At 39.8% G+C, this 23590-nt stretch overlaps 1 protein-coding gene across 1 annotated transcript in view; it reads left to right on the forward strand.

Annotated features, from left to right (window-relative positions):
- The window catches only part of CFAP54 (cilia and flagella associated protein 54), a 191924-nt gene that overhangs the window by 141972 nt on the left and 26362 nt on the right, over positions 1-23590 (forward strand). Inside the window, exons 45-54 of the mRNA XM_050935964.1 lie at positions 1514-1616; positions 3040-3178; positions 4467-4624; positions 4820-5005; positions 6370-6496; positions 9475-9630; positions 13322-13430; positions 16832-16937; positions 17709-17807; positions 19559-19700. Of these exons, the coding sequence (XP_050791921.1) occupies positions 1514-1616; positions 3040-3178; positions 4467-4624; positions 4820-5005; positions 6370-6496; positions 9475-9630; positions 13322-13430; positions 16832-16937; positions 17709-17807; positions 19559-19700 (1325 nt within the window). The remainder of the gene's footprint in view (positions 1-1513; positions 1617-3039; positions 3179-4466; positions 4625-4819; positions 5006-6369; positions 6497-9474; positions 9631-13321; positions 13431-16831; positions 16938-17708; positions 17808-19558; positions 19701-23590) is intronic.

The raw sequence follows: 23590 nt of genomic DNA on the forward strand, positions 1-23590 counted from the left end.
AGATAGGAAGGCTGGAAAAATACATATAACTCATATGGTGTAACGACGCGTGTGACATTGTTGCTTGGAACTCTGATTCAGTAGAAAGTTGGAGACAGCTGTTACAAGGAGCACATTATCTGGAGGATGGGCCCTATGTTTGGCTCAAGAGCTTTTCTTAGAAAAGATTTTCCCACTAGATCAGTTTCCCAAACATTTTTCTGTCTTGAAAATACCTTCATTCTTTTGACAAAATGTGGGATTTCTATCTATATCTGCAATTATTGGAGATTCATTTTCAGTCATAAAATATCAGTGTAGCTGGTAAGTCCTCTCTTTTTCAAAGAAGCACTGTTTAATTAGAGTGTTGACAACACTCATATTTTTTCCTAATGCCCTAACTGCTAGAACAAGGTTGCGCAAGAATCCCAGTTTTTGTATTTTTTAAAAATGAAGTTTATTGCCCTTGTGGTTGCGAAGAAAATCTTGAAAATGTAACCCAAGTGCACCCTACAGTCTCAGAAACCAGAAGGCAAAGAAAAAAAGCCCATCATTTATTATTTTCAACCCAATCTCATGATGTCGGGGTGGGGTGGGTGGGGTGGAGTGGAGGTGGGAATCGCTGACTGATTATTTTTGAATGCTTGGGGTTCACAGTACTGTGGTTAATAGAACACTGGGACTTGGGTTGCATGTATGTGCTTCTCAGTGTGCCTGTTATAGCCCTTTGATATTAAAGGACAACTTCCAAATACCATGTAACTGCTTACTGGAGGCTATGTAATGGAAGTCTCTTGATTCAATCTTGGAAAGAGAGAAGCCTCTCCACAGGGACTTGGCGAAAGCGTGAAGTATAGTTACAAAGGGGTACCAAGGAAAAAAGGTGTGTCCTCTCCCTTCCTAGCATGCAGAAAGTGATACAGCCTCCATTAACTGGTTTTTCTTACTTTAAATATTTTTCATATGCTGTTTATAAAATTGGCCCTGAGGAAAGAGATGTGAAACTGAACTTTAGAGTTTGGGTTTTATTTTAACTAACTTGGTTGGTGACTCTGCCCATTGGCTTACACACTCTTATGTTTCTTTGTAGTGGGTTGTGTCTCCTTGTAGAAGGACTGTTCAGTATTCCCTCCCATTTAATTGCCTCTCCTCTAAATTCAGTATCAGAGGGGTAGCCGTGTTAGTCTGTATCCACAAAAACAACAAGGAGTCCGGAGGCACCTTAAAGACTAACAGGTTTATTTGGGCATAAGCTTTCTCGGGTAAAAACCCACTTCTGCATCTGAAGAAGTGGGTTTTTTGCCCACAGAAGCTTATGCCCAAATAAATCTGTTAGTCTGTAAAGTGCCACTGTACTCCTCGTTATTTTTGTACATTCAATATATGCTATAGATACACTTTTTTGTATTAATTAAGCAAAATCTAGTCTATAACTGCTGGTTCACAATCCGAAATGGTCTAGACATCAGAAAGATTACATGAAAGCATAAAATGGTCCATAATTTTTGTTGTTTAACAATATGTTCCCTATTAGTGCTGCTTTGGCTTTCTCTGCAATTCGACTTCTTCAGGATGCAAACATTTTCAGGAAGAATGTTCCACATATTCAGCTAAATATACAGCAAACAGAGCGTCGAGTATGTACTGATACAGATTCTACTTTTTAAATTATTGTTTGCTTATACAGAAAGTCTTGCATCAAAATGTCAAATTAAGCACACTGCTGAACCTCTTTTAGAAATGCTAGTGCAGTGATTGCCACTAATGCATTTATCTACAGCTATTAAGCAGTGGTATCTGAGGTATTAAATTTACTTTTAGTCTAGTATATCTGATAACTCTGTATGGTTACTGTTGTTAAATGTTGACTTTTAATTGCCATCATAATAGTTAATATGCTGTGGGAGTATTATAAATGCAATTATAAATGCAAAAGTATAAAAATCCAGGATTTTCTTTTATACTGTAAAATATAGATTTGAACTTCAAACCTCTTCACACACTTTTGGATGCTATATAATAAATACGTGATTGACTTTACTATACATAAATTATATGAGCAAATTTATTGAGTGAGAGCATTTCACTATAAAGCCTGACAGAGAAGTACACATCACCACTGAGATCTAAAATTAGTGAAGTGTCTGATCAGTTCTCCTAATTCTCAGTACTTGTCTAAGGATTGACAGAACTTTGAATGAGGTCTTTTATTATCTTGACAGTCCAACATATTGTAGCTCCAGCAGTGACAATTAAAATGTATGATGGACTGCAGTAATTGTTAAGGCTCTCAACATAAAATATCTTTAAAGGAGACTGATTTCTAAGGTCAGAATCCAGCCTTGTAGCTAATTTTCATCATTGGTTGCAAACATGCAAGCCATTTATTTTGAATGGTTGTTACTAAAAGCAGAATGTGAGCTGAAGTATATAATTGTGATACTGGCTAAACGACAAACTCTGGCCATGCTCATCTCTTGTGTTCTGATGACACAAGCTATTGATATCTGGGCTGCAGAACCCTGTCTCAGAAAAACTTCTTGTAATGGATTGGAGGTGGTATAGAAGGTTCGCTTGGGAGCCTGAACTCTCTGTGGTAGGTTTTGTTTTGGAAGACAACTGCTTGAGGTGCCTTAGACATTTGAAATGATGGAATTAGTCTCAGTGGAGTAGTGGGCAGAGTGCAGAAGAGGTGATCAAAAGTGTATAACAAATGCTTTTTATCACATGGTCCTTGAAATTATCATGTGCTCATCACCGGCACATATTCTACACATATTACATATTTATTTGTTCTCACATTACCGTAGTTTAATTTTCATTGTAGATTTCATTATTTCATCGGGTTTTAACTTAATAAATCATAAATTGACATAGGTAATAAAAATGGTTGAGCCAAACTGAATAAACTTTTAAGTATAACTATGCTATTTTTAAAATATTTGTATTATTTTGATTTATATTATACTAACAAATACTTAAACTTAACACTGCATTGCCTGTTTTAAAGTAGTTTATTCACAGAATAACATTTTTTATTGATTTTGGAAATATGACCAGGATTCTTATATAGACAGTACTCAGCTGCCTTGCAATGTAATAGCACGAGAACATATGAACATACGTCTGTGGCTGCGATGTCGCATGGCATTAGTGACTGCACTAACAGCACAGATCCGTGGCATTGGTGATATGAAAGGTACTGTTGTCTTTACTTTAGTGTTTTAGATTGTAAGCTCTTTGGGAAGGGACCATATGTTCTTGGGTGTCGGTATAGTGCCCAGCATAATGGTCCTCTTATCCCAATCTCTATTACAGTACAAATAATAAAAACATTAATGTTAGAACTATCAATAAACAACTGTTTATACTGAATTCAGACAATACAGCCAAGAAAATATTCTATTGCTGAATTTGGTCTTTCCCTGTAGTTTATAAAATATAAGCCATTAAATCAAAGAAGGCTCATTTAATGCTCATTACCTTCTGAAAAATCAAGTACATAATAAAAAAATTGATGTGCTTTAAAGCAATTAAATTAAATAGTCACTTAATTTTTAAAATTTATTGCTGCTACATATCTCTGTTTTGAACAAACCTAAAATACTCCTCTGCTGTGCTGACTTTATATGTCTCCCATAAATGGAAATGTTCTGTTCCCGTTTCTTGTATTTCCAAGCATTTGAGCATGACAGTATAAAAATACTTTATGCCACTAATCACACAAAATTGCTAGGGAATTTTTTTTGTACATAAGATTGTTAGTTAATATTTCATCAGTTACACAATTATGTACTGGTGTTAACTATATTGCATTGTGTATAAATGTACAAATTAAAATATGTGTTAAAATTATGTATTTATAATTTATATATAATTATGTGTTCTACTTCCACTCTGAAAGGTGACTGTAAAACAGAAACATTTATTGTGTCTCATTGATTCCAGACTGAATTTTTTTAGTTGTGAACTGAGCTGATGTTTTTCCTACCTGAAGTCCTACAAGCTTAACAAGGGCTCTGAAGCTGTGGTCTTTCTGGCATGAGTATCATCTCTACTCACATAGACTGGCAGGCCAACTCTGCTCTAAATTGCACCTGTGCAGCCCCTATGAAGGTTAACTGAGTTTCAAAGTTGTAACTGACAGAAGATTTTGAAGACAATAGTGGAGTTGAGCAATTACAATAGTGTAGTTGGAGAGTATCATCAGGCTTGCAGAATCTTCATTACTTGTATTGATGCCTCAGAAGAAAGGAACCCAATTTGTGTGTGTTGGCAATGCTGACAATTTGAAAACAAACCATTTTTTCTTGGAAATTGATAACATTTGATATAGAAATCATTGAAACACAATAAACATGGAAGCCCATTATATCACTTTTATAGTCATTTTTCAGAGTGGATGCGACCTTTAAGTGTGTAAGAGAAAAGTATTGTAAAATCATTTTTAATCTTATTTTTATTATTAATTCCCTTCTTTCTTTTAGAAAATGACATGACTGATTGCTCAAGTCTAATAAATGAAGTAATAATAGAAGCAGAGGCCTTCAGTGACATTGAGACACAGGCTGAAGTGCTGGTGCAAGTGGTTATACTGGACCTGCAAGAAAGGCGCCCTGTGACTGGCATTAAGCTTCTTCTGCAGGTTTGAATGCAAACAAAGAACAGTTGTTAATTTTTTTGTTTTTTGCCAAATAAAACTGCCAGGACAAAATAATCCTGAAATAGGTAATACCTTTTAGATAATGTGAATATAAACATACTTTTTCATTTTATCTGTGTCTTTATAAACAAACAATGACATTGGTTAAATTGGTTTATTTTATCTGTGTTTAAATAGGATATAATCAATTTACTCCAAGAAAAGCCATTTATTTCCCCTATGGCTTCTTTAACACTAGTGAAAAGTATGCTTCTGCTGGCAGACATATTGACAACACAAACAGATGAGGACACAGAGCATCACTCTTCTGCAATCGAACAATTAAACTTGTTAATTCTGGCTCACAAATATACTATTAAACAGGTGAGGGTAGGTTGGTGATTTATGTTAATTTCATGCGATTTGCAAACTCCTCATATTCTTCTCATTTGTGACATACTCCGGAAGCTCTTTTAGCAACTCATTTGGAAAGAAAGGGGACATATAATCCAATTTCCCTCAGATTATACAATGTACAGAATTTGCTCTTTTTACCAAATTCCTAGAGATTCATCAAGAGTTAGATGCAGACATAGATAATCTGTACTTTGAATACTATCTGGTATCATTTTGAAATGGATAAGCACTTAAACACCCAAATCCTTATTTGGGTACTGAAATAAATGGCCTGATTTTCAAGGATGTTGAGTACCCACAGTTCTCACTGAAGTCAAAGAGTGCTCCACACCTCTGAAAATCTGGCCATCTCATTAGATATCTAATTACAGATTTAGGTGCCTAACTTTTAGCACCTCAGTTTGAGAATTTTAGCTTTAGTTCTTAATTTGAGAATCACTCAAACCAGAAATCAAGTATAAAATAGTTAGTATTTATAGATATTCACAAAAATAAACTGTGAAGTGGTGTAAATAAAGTGATTTTACATAAGAGTTTAAGCATAAATACAGTTAAAATTCATCTAAAGGCATAAAACTTGTAAAAGAAGTTTATAGCAATATGCTATTTCCTTCTTTATTTGGAAGTAGACATGCCCTTCTTCATTTTCTGCTCACTCCTGATACTGGCTCAGAAAAGAAGCTTTCAGATTAAATTCTCTCCTTCCTTGAGTGTAGACATGCAGAGTCTTAAACTATTAAATTGTTATGTCCCCAAACCTAGATGATCAAGAATGAAATGGACCACTCTGTCCTCTTAGAACTGCAGTTCCCAATTGCCTTGTCTCCCCCATGTCAACAGTGCTTGCAGTTTTGGCACATGAATTTATATTATTGTGAGACAGTCTCTCATTGGCTTCAAGATCTTTTCTCAAATCTGACAGTAACAGCATTCCAGAACTAAGATGTCAGAGGTTCTGTTTTTTGATGACTTTCTGGTGTGAGGGAATTTTTCTTCTGGAGCCCTTATCCTGAGACTTGTAAACCAGATCATGAGCTTGTTGATCTTGTGTCTGTCCCATCTGTGATACAATTTGTAGTCCCAACTTAGAGGAACTTTCTTCTCAATGGAGAGGACACTCAGTGTTAATTCAGCAGTTCATGAATATTTCAAGCCCTTTTTCAGTGCTCTTTCATAAGACATAAGGAAGTCAGTCAGTGGGGCTTTGGATCTGTGAGGGCAGACCCTTGTATACATTCAAAGGGCGGAATTGCAACCTGGATGTATATAAAATGGATCATATGGATTGCATTGTTGTGTATAATTATCTTTGTAAAATAAATTTCTACTAGATTTTTACCCTTGGAGCACCAATCAAACAGTGCACAGAAGACCCTGCATTGACAAGTCCAGTGGTTCCTTTGAAAAATAATTACTTGCCAGCTATTAATTTACTGGCAAAAGTCAAAATGAGAATTGGTAAGAAAAATCAAGTACATTGTTGCAGTAATGTGTCTGATGAATAGTTGAAAACTAATATCAGATTAACTGAAATAGTACCAGAAGTGTATGAATTACATCAATTTTTGATTAAGTAATGGTAAAAATGTAAGGAAAATATTTCCTTCTGAAATCTTCAGTAGATGGATACAGTCATTGCAAATAGCAAAACAGCTATACAGACAAGTTAAAACTATTACAACAAACATAAACATTTCAAAAATATTATTTTTATATAAACATTATAGTTATAATGTATGTTACTATATTCCATAAAATTTGCATTCACGTATTGTGACAGACCCAGACCAGTGGGGTACAGGAGTCTGGTAGAGGGCAAATATACTGGTTACTGGCTAAGTAGTTTTCTGTTCCCTGAGTGACCAGAGCAGGGGCTGCACTAGAACCAGTTCAGGCAGACAAGCTGATTAAAACACCTGCAGCCAATCAAGGCAGGCTAATCAGGGCACCTGGGTTTAAAAAGGATCTCACTCTAGTCAGGGAGGGGGGAGCCAGAGGAGAAGTGCATGTGAGGAGCTGGGAGCAAGAGGCACAAGAAGCTGAGAGTGAGAGGGTGTGCTGCTGGAGGACTACGGAGTACAAGCGTTATCAGACACCAGGAGGAAGATCCTGTGGTAAGGATAAAGAAGGTGTTTGGAGGAGGCCATGGGGAAGTAGCCTAGGGAGGTGTAGCTGTCGTGCAGCTGTTACAGGAGGTACTATAGACAGCTGCAATCCACAGGGCCGAGGGCGGGCCTGGGTTCCCCCCAAACCTCCCAACTCCTGATCAGACTCAGGAGGAGTTGACCCAGACTATGGGGAAGATCACTGAGGTGAGCAAATCTGCCAATAAGCGCAGGACCCACCAAGGTAGAGGAGGAACTTTGTCACAGTATCCATTTATTTTGCTTTTCTGAGTGTTATGTATATAGGGTGACCAGATATCCTGATTTTATAGGGACAGTCCCAATTTTTTGATCTTTTTCTTATATAAGCTGCTATTATCCCCCACTCCCGTCCCAATTTTTCACATTTGCTGTCTGGTCACCTTATATATATATACAACTGCCATGTGCAATGTGTAGTTTTAAATTAATAACTTTCATTCTTTCCAAGTAGAAGTTAACAATACCATGCTGAGTGCCACACACAGCATTTATTCTCTGAGAATTGCCCATATATATTCCAACTCCCTAATGTATGGATCCCATGGGGAGTCATCTCAGAGAACAGTTGTTATGGTAACTAAACATTTTTTTAAAAAAATAGGAGATCATCTGGGCCAATAGTCCTTCTCTCAATAAAATAAGGTATAATGTTTAATGCTGTGTATGAGCTATTAATGAACAAATAAATTCTGTTCCATTTGTCCAGTGTAAATAGCAGTGCATGATATTTTTTGGCAAATTACTTGGAAATGTACTGAATATTCTCAGAAAAAAAGCTTTAAACTCCGTTTGAGGTTTAAATTAAATTAAATCATTACTGGACCTTTGTCAGTAAAAAGCCAAATGTTTAAAAAGTCAGGACATTCATAGCTAAAGTTACACAATATTAATCTTGTCTGCATATTCCCTCCTGCCAATTGTCTTTTGATGTTGCCCACCACTGGTGTAGTATCTGAAGCATGGTAGATTATAGATATCCATGTATAGGACAAGGCAGAATGGTCTCTTTGGCTCACAAAGATGGCTATGATATAGTTAGGGTCCCACCAAATTCACAGTCCATTTTGGTCAATTTCACGGTTATAGGATTTTAAAAATCGTAAAATTTCATGATTTCAGATATTTAAATCTGAAATTTCACAGTGTTGTAACTGGGGTCCTGACTCAAAAGGGGGATGTGGGGAAGTTGCAAGGTTATTATTGGAGGGTTGCATTATTGCCACCCTTACTTCTGCACTGCTGTCTTCAGAGCTGGGCAGCCAGAGAGTGGTGGCTTCTGGCCAAGAGCCTAGCTCTGAAGGCAGTACTGCTGCCAGCAGCAGCACAGAAGTAAGGATGGCATGGTATGGTATTGCCACCCTTACTTCTGTGCTGCTGCCTTCAGAGTTGGGTGGCTGGAGAGTGGTGATTGCTGGCCAGGGGCCCAGGTCTGAAGGCAGCACAGAAGTACGGTGGCAATATTGTGACCCCACCCCCACAATAACCATGGGGGTGAGGGAAAAGATGCAATGTCATGTTTCAAATGGTATTTGATCGTTCAGCTGCCCATATGTGTTGTGGGACATTGTATGTAGATCTGACTCTACAGTATGGTAATTACAGTGTGAACTGGAACCAAGATCGTGTAACTTTAATAATGATGTAATCCCAGTAGCTCCAATTCTTTTCTTTCTCTTCATAAAAGTTGTATTCCCAAAGGTGCTTATACAAATGTTTAAAATATACAAAAATAAAGAGAAGAGTTCCAAATACAGTGACTTACCATCCATATAATTCCATTTCACACAATATAAATCACCCAGGAAAATAATGACTCAATTTGGTTAGTTTTTACCTTTCAATCTAAACCTTTAGGAAAAGCCTGGGAGAATAGATAAGCCTTGCAGAGTTCCATGGAAAATTTCGAAGAAGCCTGTAGATCTGAAGGGTGCAAAAGTTGCTTTGACATTTGGAGATTCCTGGCAGTGTTGGTTTTGTATAGAATCTGAAAGTTCAAGTGAAACTAGGGAATGATTCACTGCCAGTCCTTCCAAATGTCCTCTGCAAGGTCTGGTTCCTGTGGCCCACGTGAACCGAGCCACGCAGGATGGTTTGTTTACATCATATTGTGTTGAAACATCTTCACGATCTCTCAGCTCCGTAGTACATCACTGAAAATATTTGCACCATTTCGATTTTTGGAGTTTAGTGCTGTAAAATAATTCTCGTTGCCAGGAAGTTATTTCCTTTTTACAATATTTGTATTTTTTGATAATTTACCAAAGCCTGCCTAAAATGTTTTCTTTTCAGCACATGCATTAGCGCAAGAAGTAGCTTCCACATCTAAAAGAGAGAACCCATTAGAATGGTTACCTGCTCTCAGTCACTTAGAAACAGCATTGGACCTTTGTAGGACATCCGCAACCAGAGAATTAGATTTGGAAGCGGAAATTCTTTTTCAGAAAGGTAATCAAAATCTTGGTTGTGTGACATGACTATCTTTCCAGCATATTCTTATACCTGCAGGATGCCTTAAAAGGGATACATGCTCCTGACGTTTCCCACATTGACAGACTGACTAAAAATATCTCTACTGCATTTAATTATACTTGAATATATTTAACAAGAGTACAGTATATAATGACATTGCAGAAATACAAGAGGAGTTTCATAGATTCATAGAACTGGAAGGGACCTCAAGATGTCTTCTAGTCCAGTCCTCTGCACTAAGGCAGGACTAAATATTATCTAGACAATCTCTGACAGGTGTTTGTCTAACCTGTTATTAAAAACCTTCAAATATGGAGATTCTACAACATTTCTGGGCAATATATTCCAGTGCTTAAGTACCATGACAGGAAGATTTTCCTAATGTTCAATCTAAACTTCCTTTGCTGCAATTTAAGCCCATTGTTTCTTGTCCTGTCCTCAAAGGTTAACAAGATCATTTTTTCTCCCTCCTCCTTGTAACAACCTTTTATGTACTTGAAAACTGTTATCATATCCCCCCTCAGTTCTCTATTCTAGACTAAACAAATCCAATTTTTTCAATCTTTCCTCATTGGTCATATTTTCTAAGCCTTTAATCACTTTTGTTGCTCTCCTCTTTACTTTCTCCAATTTGTCAATATCTTTCTTGAAATGTGGCACCCAGAACTGGACACAATAATTCAGTTGAGGCTTTATCAGTGAAGCAGAAGAATTACTTCTGGTGTCTTGCTTGCAACACTCCTGTTAATACATCTCAGAACGATGTTTGCTTTTATTTATTTTTTTTTTTGGGGGAACAGTGTTATACTGTTCACTCATATGTAGTTTCTGATCCACTGTGACCCCCAGATCTCTTATCACAGTACTTATTCATAGACTCTAGGACTGGAAGGGACCTCAAGAGGTCATCGAGTCCAGTCCCCTGCCCTCATGGCAGGACCAAATACTGTCTAGATCATCCCTGATAGACATTTATCTAACCTACTCTTAAATATCTCCAGAGACGGAGATTCCACAACCTCCCTAGGCAATTTATTCCAGTGTTTAACTACCCTGACAGTTAGGAACTTTTTCCTAATGTCCAACCTAAACTTGCTGCAGTTTAAGCCCATTGCTTCTTGTTGTATCATTAGAGGCTAAGGTGAACAAGTTTTCTCCCTTCTCCTGATGACACCCTTTTAGATACCTGAAAACTGCTATCATGTCCCCTCTGTCTTCTCTTTTCCAAACTAAATAAACCCAATTCTTTCAGCATTCCTTCATAGGTCATGTTCTCAAGACCTTTAATTATTCTTGTTGCTCTTCTCTGGACCCTCTCCAATTTCTCCACATCTTTCTTGAAATGTGGTGCCCAGAACTGGACACAATACTCCAGTTGAGGCCTAACCAGCGCAGAGTAGAGCAGAAGAATGACTTCTCGTGTCTTGTTTACAACACACTTGTTAATGCATCCCAGAATCACGTTTGCTTTTTTTGCAACAGTGTCACACTGTTGACTCATATTCAGCTTGTGGTCCACTATGACCCCTAGATCTCTTTCTGCCATACTCCTTCCTAGACAGTCTCTTCCCATTCTGTATGTGTGAAACTGATTGTTCCTTCCTAAGTGGAGCACTTTGCATTTGTCTTTATTGAACTTCATCCAGTTTACCTCAGACCATTTCTCCAATTTGTCCAGATCATTTTGAATTTTGACCCTGTCCTCCAAAGCAGTTGCAGTCCCTCCCAGTTTGGTATCGTCTGCAAACTTAATAAGCGTACTTTCTATGCCAGCATCTAAGTCATTGATGAAGATATTGAACAGAGCCGGTCCCAAAACAGACCCCTGCGGAACCCCACTTGTTATACCTTTCCAGAAGGATTGGGAGCCATTAGTAACTACTCTTTGAGTACGGTTATCCAGCCAGTTGTGCACCCACTTTATAGTAGCCCCATCTAATTGTATTTGCCTAGTTTATCGATAAGGATATCATGCGAGACCGTATCAAATGCCTTACTAACGTCTAGGTATACCACATCCACCGCTTCTCCCTTATCCACAAGGCTCGTTATCCTATCAAAGAAAGCTATCAGATTGGTTTGACATGATTTGTTCTTTACAAATCCATGCTGGCTATTCCCTATCACCTTACCACCTTCCAAGTGTTTGCAGATGATTTCTTTAATTACTTGCTCCATTATCTTCCCTGGCACAGAAGTTAAACTAACTGGTCTGTAGTTCTTCTTCCTAAGCAGTCATTTCTCATTTTGTATGTGTGTGATTGATTGTTGCTTCCTAATTAGAGTACTTCTCATTTGTCCTTACTGAATTTCATCCTATTTACTTCTGACTATTCTCCATTTTACCTAGATTGTTTTGAATTTTAATCCTATCCTCCAGAGAATTTGCAATTCCTCCCAGCTTGGTGTTATCCACAAACTTTATACGCATTCTCTCTATGCCATTATCTAAATAGCGGCAAAGAGTCCTGTGGCACATTATAGACTAACAGACATATTGGAGCATGAGCTTTCGTGGGTGAATACCCATTTTGTCGGATGCACTCTTTGCCGCTTTTACAGATCCAGACTAACACGGCTACTCCTCTGATATTATCTAAGTAGTTGATGAAGATATTGAACAGAACTGGACCCAGGACCAATCCCTTCAAGACCCTACTCAATATGCCCTTCCAGCTTGACTGTGAACTACTGATAACTACTCTCTAGAAATGGTTTTGCAACCAGTTATTCACCCACCTTGTAGCTCCATCTAGGTTGTATTTCCCTAGTTTGTTTATGAGAAAGTTATGTGAGACAATGTCAAAAACCTTACTAAAGTCAAAATATAGCACATCTACTTCTTCGCCTCCATCCACAAGTCTTGTTACCTTGTCACAGAAACCTATTAGGTTGGCTTGACACATTCGTTTTTGACAGATCCATGCTGATTATTACTTATCACCTTATTATCTTCTAGGTGTTTGCAAACTGATCTCTTAATTGTTTGCTCCATTATCTTTCAACATACTGAAGTTAAGCTGATAGGTCTGTAATTCCCTGGGTTGTCCTTATTTCCCTTTTTATAGATTGGCACTATATTTGCCATTTTGCAGTCCTCTGGAATCTCTCCTGTCTTCCATGATTTTTTGAAGATAATCGTTTGTTCACCTATCTAGTTTATCAGAGAGTAAGGGGAACAATCAAGAGGGTAAAGATATTGCGGAGATGCTAAATGACTTATTTGCATCAGTCTACAGTAAAGAAAATGAGAGGATTGCGACAAATTTCAAAATGCTATGGAATTAAATAACAGTATCCCATTAAATTCATTGCAGTAGGGTTCAAAATCATATATATTAAAAAGAACAATCTGAAATATTGACATGCATTATTGGATTCGAATGACATCTAGGTGTCACTGTATTTCCAAAGTTGATTACTGTAATTATTCAACGTATTTCAATACAGGGTAATACTTCAGTTCGGAATAACTTGTCATACTGAAATCATACATTATATTTAAAAGCAAACTGAAAAAAAACCTGAATATGTGCCCATTACTTGCTTATCAGCAGGAGAAAAGGAAAGGCAACATGTTATCTGAGTTTCCTGCAGGAAAAAGCAATTTGAGTCTTGCAGAGAAAAGAATAAAATCATGCAGAACTTCTTTGTGTTTCTTTCTTAGGTAAGGTAGAGCGCCAGATTATTGAAGCTGGTAACAATAAGTCACCACGAGCTGCTGAAACCCTATTGGATGCCATAAAAGTGAGCCAGCGAAATGATCAAAACTTTGGGTAAGGAACTGTGAATATAAGTTTTCAAAATACTTTCTCACTTTAGGTACATGCCACCATGTAGTGTTTGGCTTTATTCTGGGACTTTGTGTGAGGCTTTTTTTTATAAAGGACAGGCTTCTTTCCCTCTTTGTGGAGAGATTTTGTCTATTCCAAGATAAAAGAAATATTGATATAGTTTCTTATGTAACGTAAATGTTGCAGGAGTTTAAAATATACATTTCCATACACACTGAAATAACCAACACCATAAGTATTACGTTAGATAAAAGTGAGAGCTTTCGGTTCTATTTTGGAACATTTCCCCTCTGTTTCAGCTCCAGGAACAAAAAGTGCTAAGTTTAAGTTGATGGTTTTATTTCATTTTAAAAAACATGAATTGCAGTCCACATCCAATGGATAGAAAACTAGCAACTGTAGCAGGCAGTGCAGCTGGCCACTCAGCAACAACAGCAGGACTAGTGACTCAGCAGTGAATATTAGAAGTCAACCAACATCAATATGAGCAGCAACAGGAAGAGCAGAGGAAGAATGGGGTGGCCAGGAGCTTCTCCTGAAATGGCTGGTGGAGGGGTCCAGTGCCAGTGTCAGAACTGACTGAGGCTGCATGAACCAACTCAGACCTCAGACTGGCCAAATCGGGCCCAGATGATGACTTTGCAGACTATTTGATTACAATAGAAAGAGTAACAGTGGCAGCGGAGTGGATATGAATATCTAGGAGGAACTCAGGCCACCTACCAAGGTCTCAGTGAGGATGCCTGACATCATAGCATAGTAAAGACTATTGTCTTGAACTATCACCATCACTCCTGATCTGAACCCTATTATTGCCCAGGGGATCTTCCTCAAGCACCTGGAAGTCCAGTCCAGAGTTTGAGAGTCCTAAAGAACTTTCCAGACTATGACCTCAAGAGCAGCTTGCCTGAATATGTGGAAAAGGGCAGCTGTATGAGGGATCCCAGGGGGAGCAGGTGAGGAGTAAGTGCCTGTAGCCTGGTAAGTTAAAAGAGCTAGCAGACAGAAACAATCAAAAGGACAGATGGAGCTGGAGAAGAGCAAATGTGCCTTGGAACAGAAATGAGAACAGTGTTCCTTGGTATTAATTACCAGCAAAAGGCAGGCAATAGACTGGAAGGATCTAGAGGCCTGAATTGATTCTGGCAGTGAGGACCAGGATGAGCAGCTCTGGGATACTGGACATCAAGACTGTTAGTTTCTATTCCTGACTCAGGGAGCAGATCGTGGTCTCGTGATTACATACAGTATAGCCAAATATAGCCATGCCCCTGATTGGGCTCTCTATAGGGACAAAACTGGGATGCTCTACATGTAAAAACATGACCCTCTACCACTTGAGCCAAAGAATCAGAACTCTGAGCACAGAAGCAGCAGCAGAGTCATAAACCTTTATATGTGGCTTACCTTCTAGAACAGGGGCAGGCAAACTTTTTCACCTGAGGGCTGCATTGGGTTTCCAAAATTGTATGGCGGGCTGGTTAGCAGAGGCTGTGCCTCCCCAAACAGCCAGACATGGCCTGGCCCTACCCTTTATGCGACCCCTCCTGCTTCTCGCTCCCTGATGGCCCCCCACCCCGGGACCCCTGCCCCATTCAACCACCCCTTCTCCCTGTCCCCTGACCACCCCCAGAACCCCCACCCTTGACTGCCCCCTGCCACCCCATCCAACCCCTCCTCTCATTCCTGACTGCCCCCACCCAGGACCCCTGTCCCATCCAATCACCCCTTCTCCCTGACAGCCCCCAGAACCCCTGCCCCTGACTGCTCCCCTGGTACCCTGCCCCCATTCAACACCCTGTTCCCCGCCCTCTGACTGTCCCAACCCCTATCCACCTCCCTGCCCCCTGACCACCACCCTGAACTCCCCTGCCCTCTATCCAACCCCCCTGCTCCCTGCCCCCTTATTGCACTGCCTGGAGCACTGGTGGCTGGCGGTGCTACAGCTGCACCACTCAGAGCACCAGGACAGGCAGCCACACTGCCCAGCTGGAGCCAGCCATGCCACCGCGCAGCACAGAGCACCGGGTCAGTCTGGGATCTGCAGCTGCGCTGCCCCAGGAGCTCGCAGCCCCGCCGCTCAGAGCATTGTGCCGGCGTTGGAGTGAGCTGAGGCTGCAGGGGAGAGGGAACAGCAGGAGAGGGAATGGGGGCTAGCCTTCCAGGGCAGGAGCTCAGGGGCCAAGCAGGAGGGTCCCGCAGGCTGGATGTGGCCCATGGGCCATAGTTTGCCCACCTCTGGTCTAGAGGGTGACACAGTGCCATACTCTGTTAGTGTAGGTTTCACAAGCATCTAATGTGCCATGTTCCTTCTGAAAGAATGTGTGGCAAAGTAGATGAGACATAGTTCTGTATTAGAGACCTGGGTTCTGTTCTGGATTGTACCTGAAGTGACCTTGTGCAAGCTCTTAGTTATCTTATCTGTGAAACTGGTTAATGAGAGGTATTCCTCACAATGTAAAATGTTGGCTCAGAATATGAACTGTGACGTGAACAGAAATATTGACAACAGTTTTGAAGAGCTGGGTCTAGAACTCATGAGCTTTGATTTTGTTGTTCAGTTCACCTTTCCTTAGTCTACACAGCAGTGTGTTGGAATGTCTCTCTCTTTCTCTCATTTTGCTTCACAAGAATCATGTCCCTGCTGGAACTTATCACAATGAATCTGTGAATTGGCAACAATTCAGCATGTGACTGTGTTTGGAAAGAGGACTGCATAGTCCGGAGACTGTTTCACATAGGAAGAGTCCTGAGTGGAAGGAGGACCGAGAGAGAGCCAAATAGGAAGCCTGGAAAAATTACAGAGACCTACAGGGAGCAGGAATATTCAGGAATCTCTCCAACCATAGAGTCTTGGCCCACAGTTGGCCCACTATTTTGCTCTGTCTAGGAATGTTTTGTTTATTCCTGGAAGAGGAAGGACCTTTGTATAGGTTTGGCTGGAGAGCTATACCCCAAATCAACCATCCACGAGAGAGAAAAACTGAGGCAGTGGACATGTGACCTAACATTGAAGCATTAGACTGTGCTTATAGGAACATATACACATTGTGTACATAGAACCAGCTCAGTTTGAGAAAAACAGTTTTTGTTTACCAAGTGCTTGTTTGCATGTTACACAAAATATGTTTTGCATGTTCCTAAATAGTTATGCCATTTGTTAGGTTTTCTTGCTTGGTATGGTATGCCTTTCTTGCTTGAAGGCTTTATATCAGGACTGGATATTTTTCTAAAAGATCTACTATAGCTCAAATAGGAGTTATGGACTGGATATAGCAATCACTGGAGTTCTACACCCTGTATTATGCAAAAGTTCAGACTGGATAATCATAATAGTCCCTTCTGGCCTTAAAATCAATGCATCTGTGTGTTCATTTTTGCAGGCTGATAAGGAAATCCTACCTGGAGATAGCACTGTTATATTTCCATTTGGCTACATATAAGGAAGAGACTTCACAAACTGTTAAGATAGAGGCATCCAAAACAAAGGTACATCCTCCTTTTTTTAGATCATAACCTCCTCAGAGCATGGACCATGTCTTCTTTTAGCATATTGTAGACACTACCACAATATATTACAAATAAATAATACTAACGTAAAGTACAGCAGTAGGATTCTAATTTAGTTAATTTGGTTTATGCTATTTTTTGCAATGTTAATGTATGTAAAAATGGTTTAAAACAAACAAGAAAACATTGAAGTCAGAAGAATAACTCCAAAATTGTGGCTTAGTTTCAGATTCTGTACTAATGAATTTGTGGTTCTCGAACAAAGTATCATTATAAACTGAACTTCAAACATTTTTCAGACTGCCGTTACTCAGGATATTGTTGTTTGTGGAGTGTTTTACAACTGGAGATGAGGGGCAATACTGCAGACACAAAAGACTAGTGTACTGCAAGGTACAGTTACAAGCACTAGACCATCAGGGAAAAACAGGTCAATGGGTAAGGAAAAAAGAGGTAGTACAAAGGCGTCGCGTAAAACTCAAGACAATGTTTACTGACAAAAATGGGAAAAGCTGTATACAAGAACTAGGTGAAAGAGAGGGATCATGATGTTCCTTCAAAAATACAGAACTATAGTGGAGACCCATTTATATCATTTGGGTGGTATTAAAAATACACCTGTGACTTTTCACAAATGTTATTGATTTCTGTAACTTAACTACCATGACTCCTCCAGGACCTGCTCCCCACCAACTGTGTATTTCCATGGCAAACCTACCAACCTAATTATGAACTGTTGCTAAATTTTAGACTACTCCTAAAGAACACTTGGCTTCTACTGAGAGAATACCCCATATAACTGAAGTGTACAGAACACAGGCCTGGATTGCAGTCAGAGCAGCTACACAGGTTGGTGTGATATTTGGGGGAGATTTTTTGTGCTTGATTCTATCTTTGGGTATGACTACACAGCAAAAAAAAAAAAAAAAATCCTGTGGCAGTGAATCGCACACCCTGGGTCAGTTGACTCAGGCTCTGTGATAAATGAAGAGGAGTGAGTAGCTCCCTTTTATGGACACCCAGCCAGCCAGTAGCTATAAAATCCCTCTTAGTAGCTGTTCTCTAATTGCTCTACCTCTAAAGGGTTAATAAGTCTCACTGCTATGCATACGTAAAAGGAAGTGAGTGGGCACCTGGCCAAAAGAGCCAATGGGAAGGCTAGAACTTCAAAAAATTGAAACAATCCCCTTTTGTCTGTCTGTGGTTGTTCTCCCGAAGAGAAGGGACAGAGCAACTATGCTGTAAGAAGCTTGGGCCAGGTAGGAAAAATCCTCAGTATCATACCTAGAAACTACTCATTTGAAACCCCAGATATGTAAGTAGATCAGGAAATGTCTAGGAAGAGGCAATTAGGTTTATCTCTGGATTCCTCTGTGCTAACCCCAGGTGCTTTTTGTTTTGCTTGTAACCTTCAAGATGGACCTCAAGAAAGCTATTCTTGATGCTTAATCCTTGTAGCTGGTTTTTTTTTAAATCTAGCAAATGCCTACGTTCCCAGATGTATTTTCTTTCTTTTTTTATTAATAATATTTACCTTTTGTTAAGAACAGAATTGAATTTGTGTGTCTTGAGAGGTTTGTGCACATGTTGTTTAATTAGCTGGTGATGACAGCTGATTTCTTTTTTTTTTATTTCTTTCTCAGCTCTTCCCTGGGGGCGGTGGGGGTGTGTGTGGAAAGGACTTGAGAGTACCCCACAGGGAGGAATTCCCAAGTGTGCCTTCCTGGTTCTCAAAGGGGTTCTGCACTTGGGTAGTGGCAACATCTACCCATCCAAGGTCAGAGAGAAGCTGTAACCTTGGGAGTTTAATACAAGCCTGGAGTGGCCAGTATTAATTTTAGAATCCTTGTGGGCCCCCATCTTCTGCACTCGAAGTGCCAGAGTGGGGAATCAGCTTTGATAGGCTTGCATTGCTGGACTAAAAATAGCAGTGTAGGTGTTCGGACTCAGGCTAGAGCCTGGACTCTGAGGCCCACTCCGTTGCCAGGTTTCAAAGCTCGGACTCCAGCCTGAGCCCAAACATCTACACGGCTATAGCCTCACAGCTCAAATCCCGTGAGCCCGAGTCAGTTGACAGGAGCTCTGAGACTCGCTGCCTCAGGGGGGGTTTTGCTGTGTAAACGTACTCTATATTCTACTCCTACCAGCTGTGAAGACAACACAAGGCAGGAGGGACAAGAATTAAAATTCATTGGGACTTCTGCCAGGCATGTTATTTGGTATACTTAAAATTAAAAGCATTGCTCATACAGCCTTCATCTCTCCTGGCCATTATCTGACACAGGTTGCTTTTACTTTGATACAATGCACACCTAGGAATTAAGGGCCTTATATGTATGCAAACACATTTGACATGTGGGCAGACATCAGTGGCATCCAAGTGAGGATGTCTGATTTGAAATCACTTGTGTAATAATTAAATTGTCAACAGTAATTATCTATTTAAGTGAGATATGTACTGTATGTCAGAGAGAAATGGAAGATTTCCCCAGTCACCTCTCATGTTGAGTGCTTAATTTTTTGTAGTTTGTTTTCTAGTCTCAATATATGTATACATATTACAGTGACCTGATTCTGACTAAATTAAATGTTAATTTTAGGTCAGTGAAGCTATGCTTGCTTCTCAGCTATTAATTGGAAAGAAGGGTGTTAAAGGCCACCAGGTGAAAGCCATAACAGAACAGAACATCCCAGAATTTGCTTCTATGGACCTTCTTGCTTCATACAAAGATTTTTTGTCTGGTATTATTTTATATCTAACAATTGTAGAACATTTAATAATCAATGGAAAATATCCATCACATGTAATATAACACTGAATTTAATATGTAAATTCACTATTATATTACAAAGTCAGATCATCTTGTTTACCTTGGTATTAGGTTCAATCACTTGTGTTTTTTGGCAGTAAAGAAACATGAAAGCTTTCTTATTAGTTTTTCATGCTTGCAATACATTTTATTTGTAATACATGTAAGATGAAGACAAAATCCTTCCTGGCTTGCAAAAGTACAAAACTTAAAGAAGAGGGAACATCTGTCACTGCCCCAGTATACCCTTACAGGAGCAGGGCAAATTACAGTCCTAATGGTTATAGTGCCAGCTAACTCACCTGCCAGCACTTCATATCACCAAGGGAGCATGGCCAACTGTTACAAGGGCTGCAGATTAGTCATGGCATTTTTTTTATAAAAAGTCCTAGAGCACAAATGGTAAATTCAGTAAAAGTCATGAGTGACTGCATTTATTGACTGCTCCCTGATTTTTTTTATTTAAAAAAAATACCTTCCTCCTTGCCCCACCCCACCTGCAGTAGCCCCAGCACTGCAACCCTAATCCCACTTTGTGAGGAAGGGAGAGAGGGGATTAGAGAAGAAGCCTGCCTCGCACTCACCCTGGGCAGTGGCAGCTCCTGCAGTGCCTGTCCTGCAGGACTGTGCCTGGTGTCCCATGCTCAGTCTGCAGCAGAGGCTCCTGCAGCTGCTATTCCACAGGGTTGGGCTCAGTGCACCACTCCAGCTGTTGTGACCTAGTGTGCAGGGTTGCATTACTGCTCAGGTTTGACCACCCCACATCTCCCCCATTATGATGGAAGGGCATGTGAGCCAAACCTGAGAGGTTCTGTGACCCCACATGCTAGGTCATAATGCCATTTAATGAAGTTTGGCCCACCTATCCTCCCCCCATGATGCAGGGATCGTGGGGCCAAAGCTGAGCAACGATGTGCCTGGTGAATGCAGAGCAGGCTCACTTCCAGTCTCTTCATATCTCTTCACTGGACTGAGGTAGGTTCACTGTCCAGCTCCTACCTCCCACTGCTCCCTGGGCCTCCACTGTGCACTGAGCCAGTGACCCAGCCTTTGGGAAAGTCACACAGACAGGGAGAAAAGTCACAGGCAGACAGAAAAATCACAGTGACAAACCTGCAGCCCTAATTATAATCTATTATATCCTATTAATCAACCACTATCCAACACTATCTTTCCAGTCCAGTAAATAAAAAAATATATATTCAGTAGATTTTATGTAAGACTCAGCCAAAAATAATGTTTTGTGATCTTGCATTGGTTGATTCATAACAAACCCTGTTCCTAGAGCTACACAGAGATCAGTCTCACAGTAACAGAAAACAAAAAAGATTTCCTTAAAAATCAAGCTCCATTTGAGAAACAAGGTAAAAAATTATCCATGTTTACTGAATGATAAAAGATAAAATTAACAAAGGGAGATTTTTCTCCAATCTCTAGAATTATTCTGCAAACAATGGAGCTCATTAAAATGATGAAATGGCAGTTTTTATTTAAGAAATAATTTCAGTGAAATAAAGTGTTGCTGTGGAACAATGATTTTGAAATGCTATGTAAATACCAAGGCAAAACAGAGATGTTGATATTTTTTGAAACAGAAAACCTTGATGCTGTGATAACATTCTGTTCCAATGACTTAATTTCAGTTATTCCAAATGACTCCTGTAGATGGAATTATTTTGTCTGATACATGTTGGTGAAGTGGAGCAATGACTGCTTACTACACCACTGTTAAATAGATGTGTTGTGATAGGTTTATAAAAACAGATGGGTTGTGTGCTACAGCCTTCCATTAATTTAATTGTCTGGCATGAGTTCCATTTGCTGACGGTTGCTTATCATTTTTCTTTTAGCAAATGTTGCAGGTGTTTGTCCTGGTTGTTTTGAGAGGGAATACAAAGGAGACTGGAGGATGTAGAAAGGAAGTAATAAGCCATAATATGAAAAGGAGAATTGAAATGAAAATGAGCAACACAGCATGTAAAATATTAGATTTAGAGGCACTAATGAGGGAAATTGTTAAAATTTCACTTATATACAGTGTGGGCATTTTACATTCTGTTTTTACAATTAACAGTGAAATGATCTTTAACAATGAAAATGGGAATAATGGAGGGCTTACTTATTTTTCTATATGCACACATAATTAGCATAAACTGTTGTTTGGGAGACAGTCACTGGGAATTAATGCCAAAGGTTTTTTTGAATGGTTGTAAGAGACAGACAAGAATGTAGAGGTAGATTTTGTAGGCTTTGAAAACAGCAAGGAATTGGAAAAGAGACTGAATCAGGCAGAGTTCAAATAGTGCTGCCAGGCCTGCAGATGCAAGGATTCCCTGTGTTGTGTGCTGAAATACAAGTGTGAATACTCACTACCCCATCTCTACTGTTTCATTGTGCGGATTACATTCTCTTTTGTGCTGAGAGCTTTGTGCTAACAATAGCGTCTTTAAAGATAGCATCTGTGCATGTTTCTCACTTCTGGATCTTATTTCCTTAGCTCAAGACTGGCAAAACTGTTGAAACTTCCCTAGCTTTTAAAAGTTTTTTTAACCCTGGAGGGCAGCAGTAGCAGGGTAGAGAGTTAGCCTCACTGATCATTCTGCTCCACTCCCTGCTAAGTATAGATTGTGCCCTCTGAACTTTACAGTCAGTTATTTCCTTTTTGAAGTTGGCAAAGGAGTTTCATGCAGGAGACTGCCTCATCAGCCATCACTCCTAAGGGTTGAAATAATGAAAAAGGAGCTTGGTCTTGCAAGTATTCTGAGAGAAGGATGCCCAACTGGTTTCATGGAGTTCAGTATTCAGTGCACTTGCAAAATCAGGATCAAGTTCTATAAGGAGGGTCAGAGACCCATACATTGTACAAGTAACCTGGCCTTTAAACGGTTTCATTAAAAGAAAGAAATAAGATTGGCCAATGTGCTTTTTGAGTTTGTCGTGGATTAAGTAAAACAAGAGTTCTTAAACAAAAGATCAAAAATCAGAAATAACTAGAACAGAGTGATTTTTATTATAATGGTCTTATTAGGTTGGGTTTAGAACCTACTGCACAGTGAAAATGAAAAGTCAAAGTCTGATCCTGCAGTGGATTGCACATGCAGATCAAACCCTACTGAGATCAGTAGTGTTCTACACCCACCTAGCAGTCTGCCTGTGCACTACCAATGGGAAGATCAGAGACACTAAAGGCAAAAGCCAAAACATGGAAATGTGGAATGGCCTAATATGACATAATGGAAGAATCATATCGAAAACTATATGCACTCTGGAGCTAGTTCACATCTATTAGGCACAGCCCAGAGTAAGAGAAGTCACACTGTCCTATGGGGCCCAGAGAGGAGTCATTGCTTTCAGGAGTTTTCTAGCTCAAGGACAGTGTACCTACTGCCTACCCCCTCCCCCTCCTTTATTGGGTACAGCCTGCTCCCCAGGCTGGTGCAGAAAGGGATGGGAATATATTCCTCCTCCTCCTTCCCAAACTGTTTGTCTTCAGTCTCCATGTCCTCAGGGGACTGTGCTCCCCTGAGCACAGGAACTGCAGTTTTGCCTGGCCCTCATGTGGGCCACACAAAGAGGTTGAAGGTGCTATGTGCCTCTCCTCCTGTCTCCCGCCCCAGCTTGAATTCACATAAGGACCAGGCAGAATCTGGCTCTTGATGTTAAAATATTGAATGTTAAAAACATTTTCTCCTGACTGGTAAACAAATATGAAAGCAGTTTGGAAAGGGCTTTATAGTCACTTCCCTTGTATAGCTACATTGCTGGCATTTCAGCTGCAGATGATAAAGTTCAGCGCAAGACTCAGAAATAGCACTGAAAATA

The sequence above is a fragment of the Gopherus flavomarginatus genome, chromosome 1 (genome assembly GCF_025201925.1).
Source record: "Gopherus flavomarginatus isolate rGopFla2 chromosome 1, rGopFla2.mat.asm, whole genome shotgun sequence".
NCBI classification, from domain to species: Eukaryota; Metazoa; Chordata; order Testudines; family Testudinidae; genus Gopherus; species Gopherus flavomarginatus.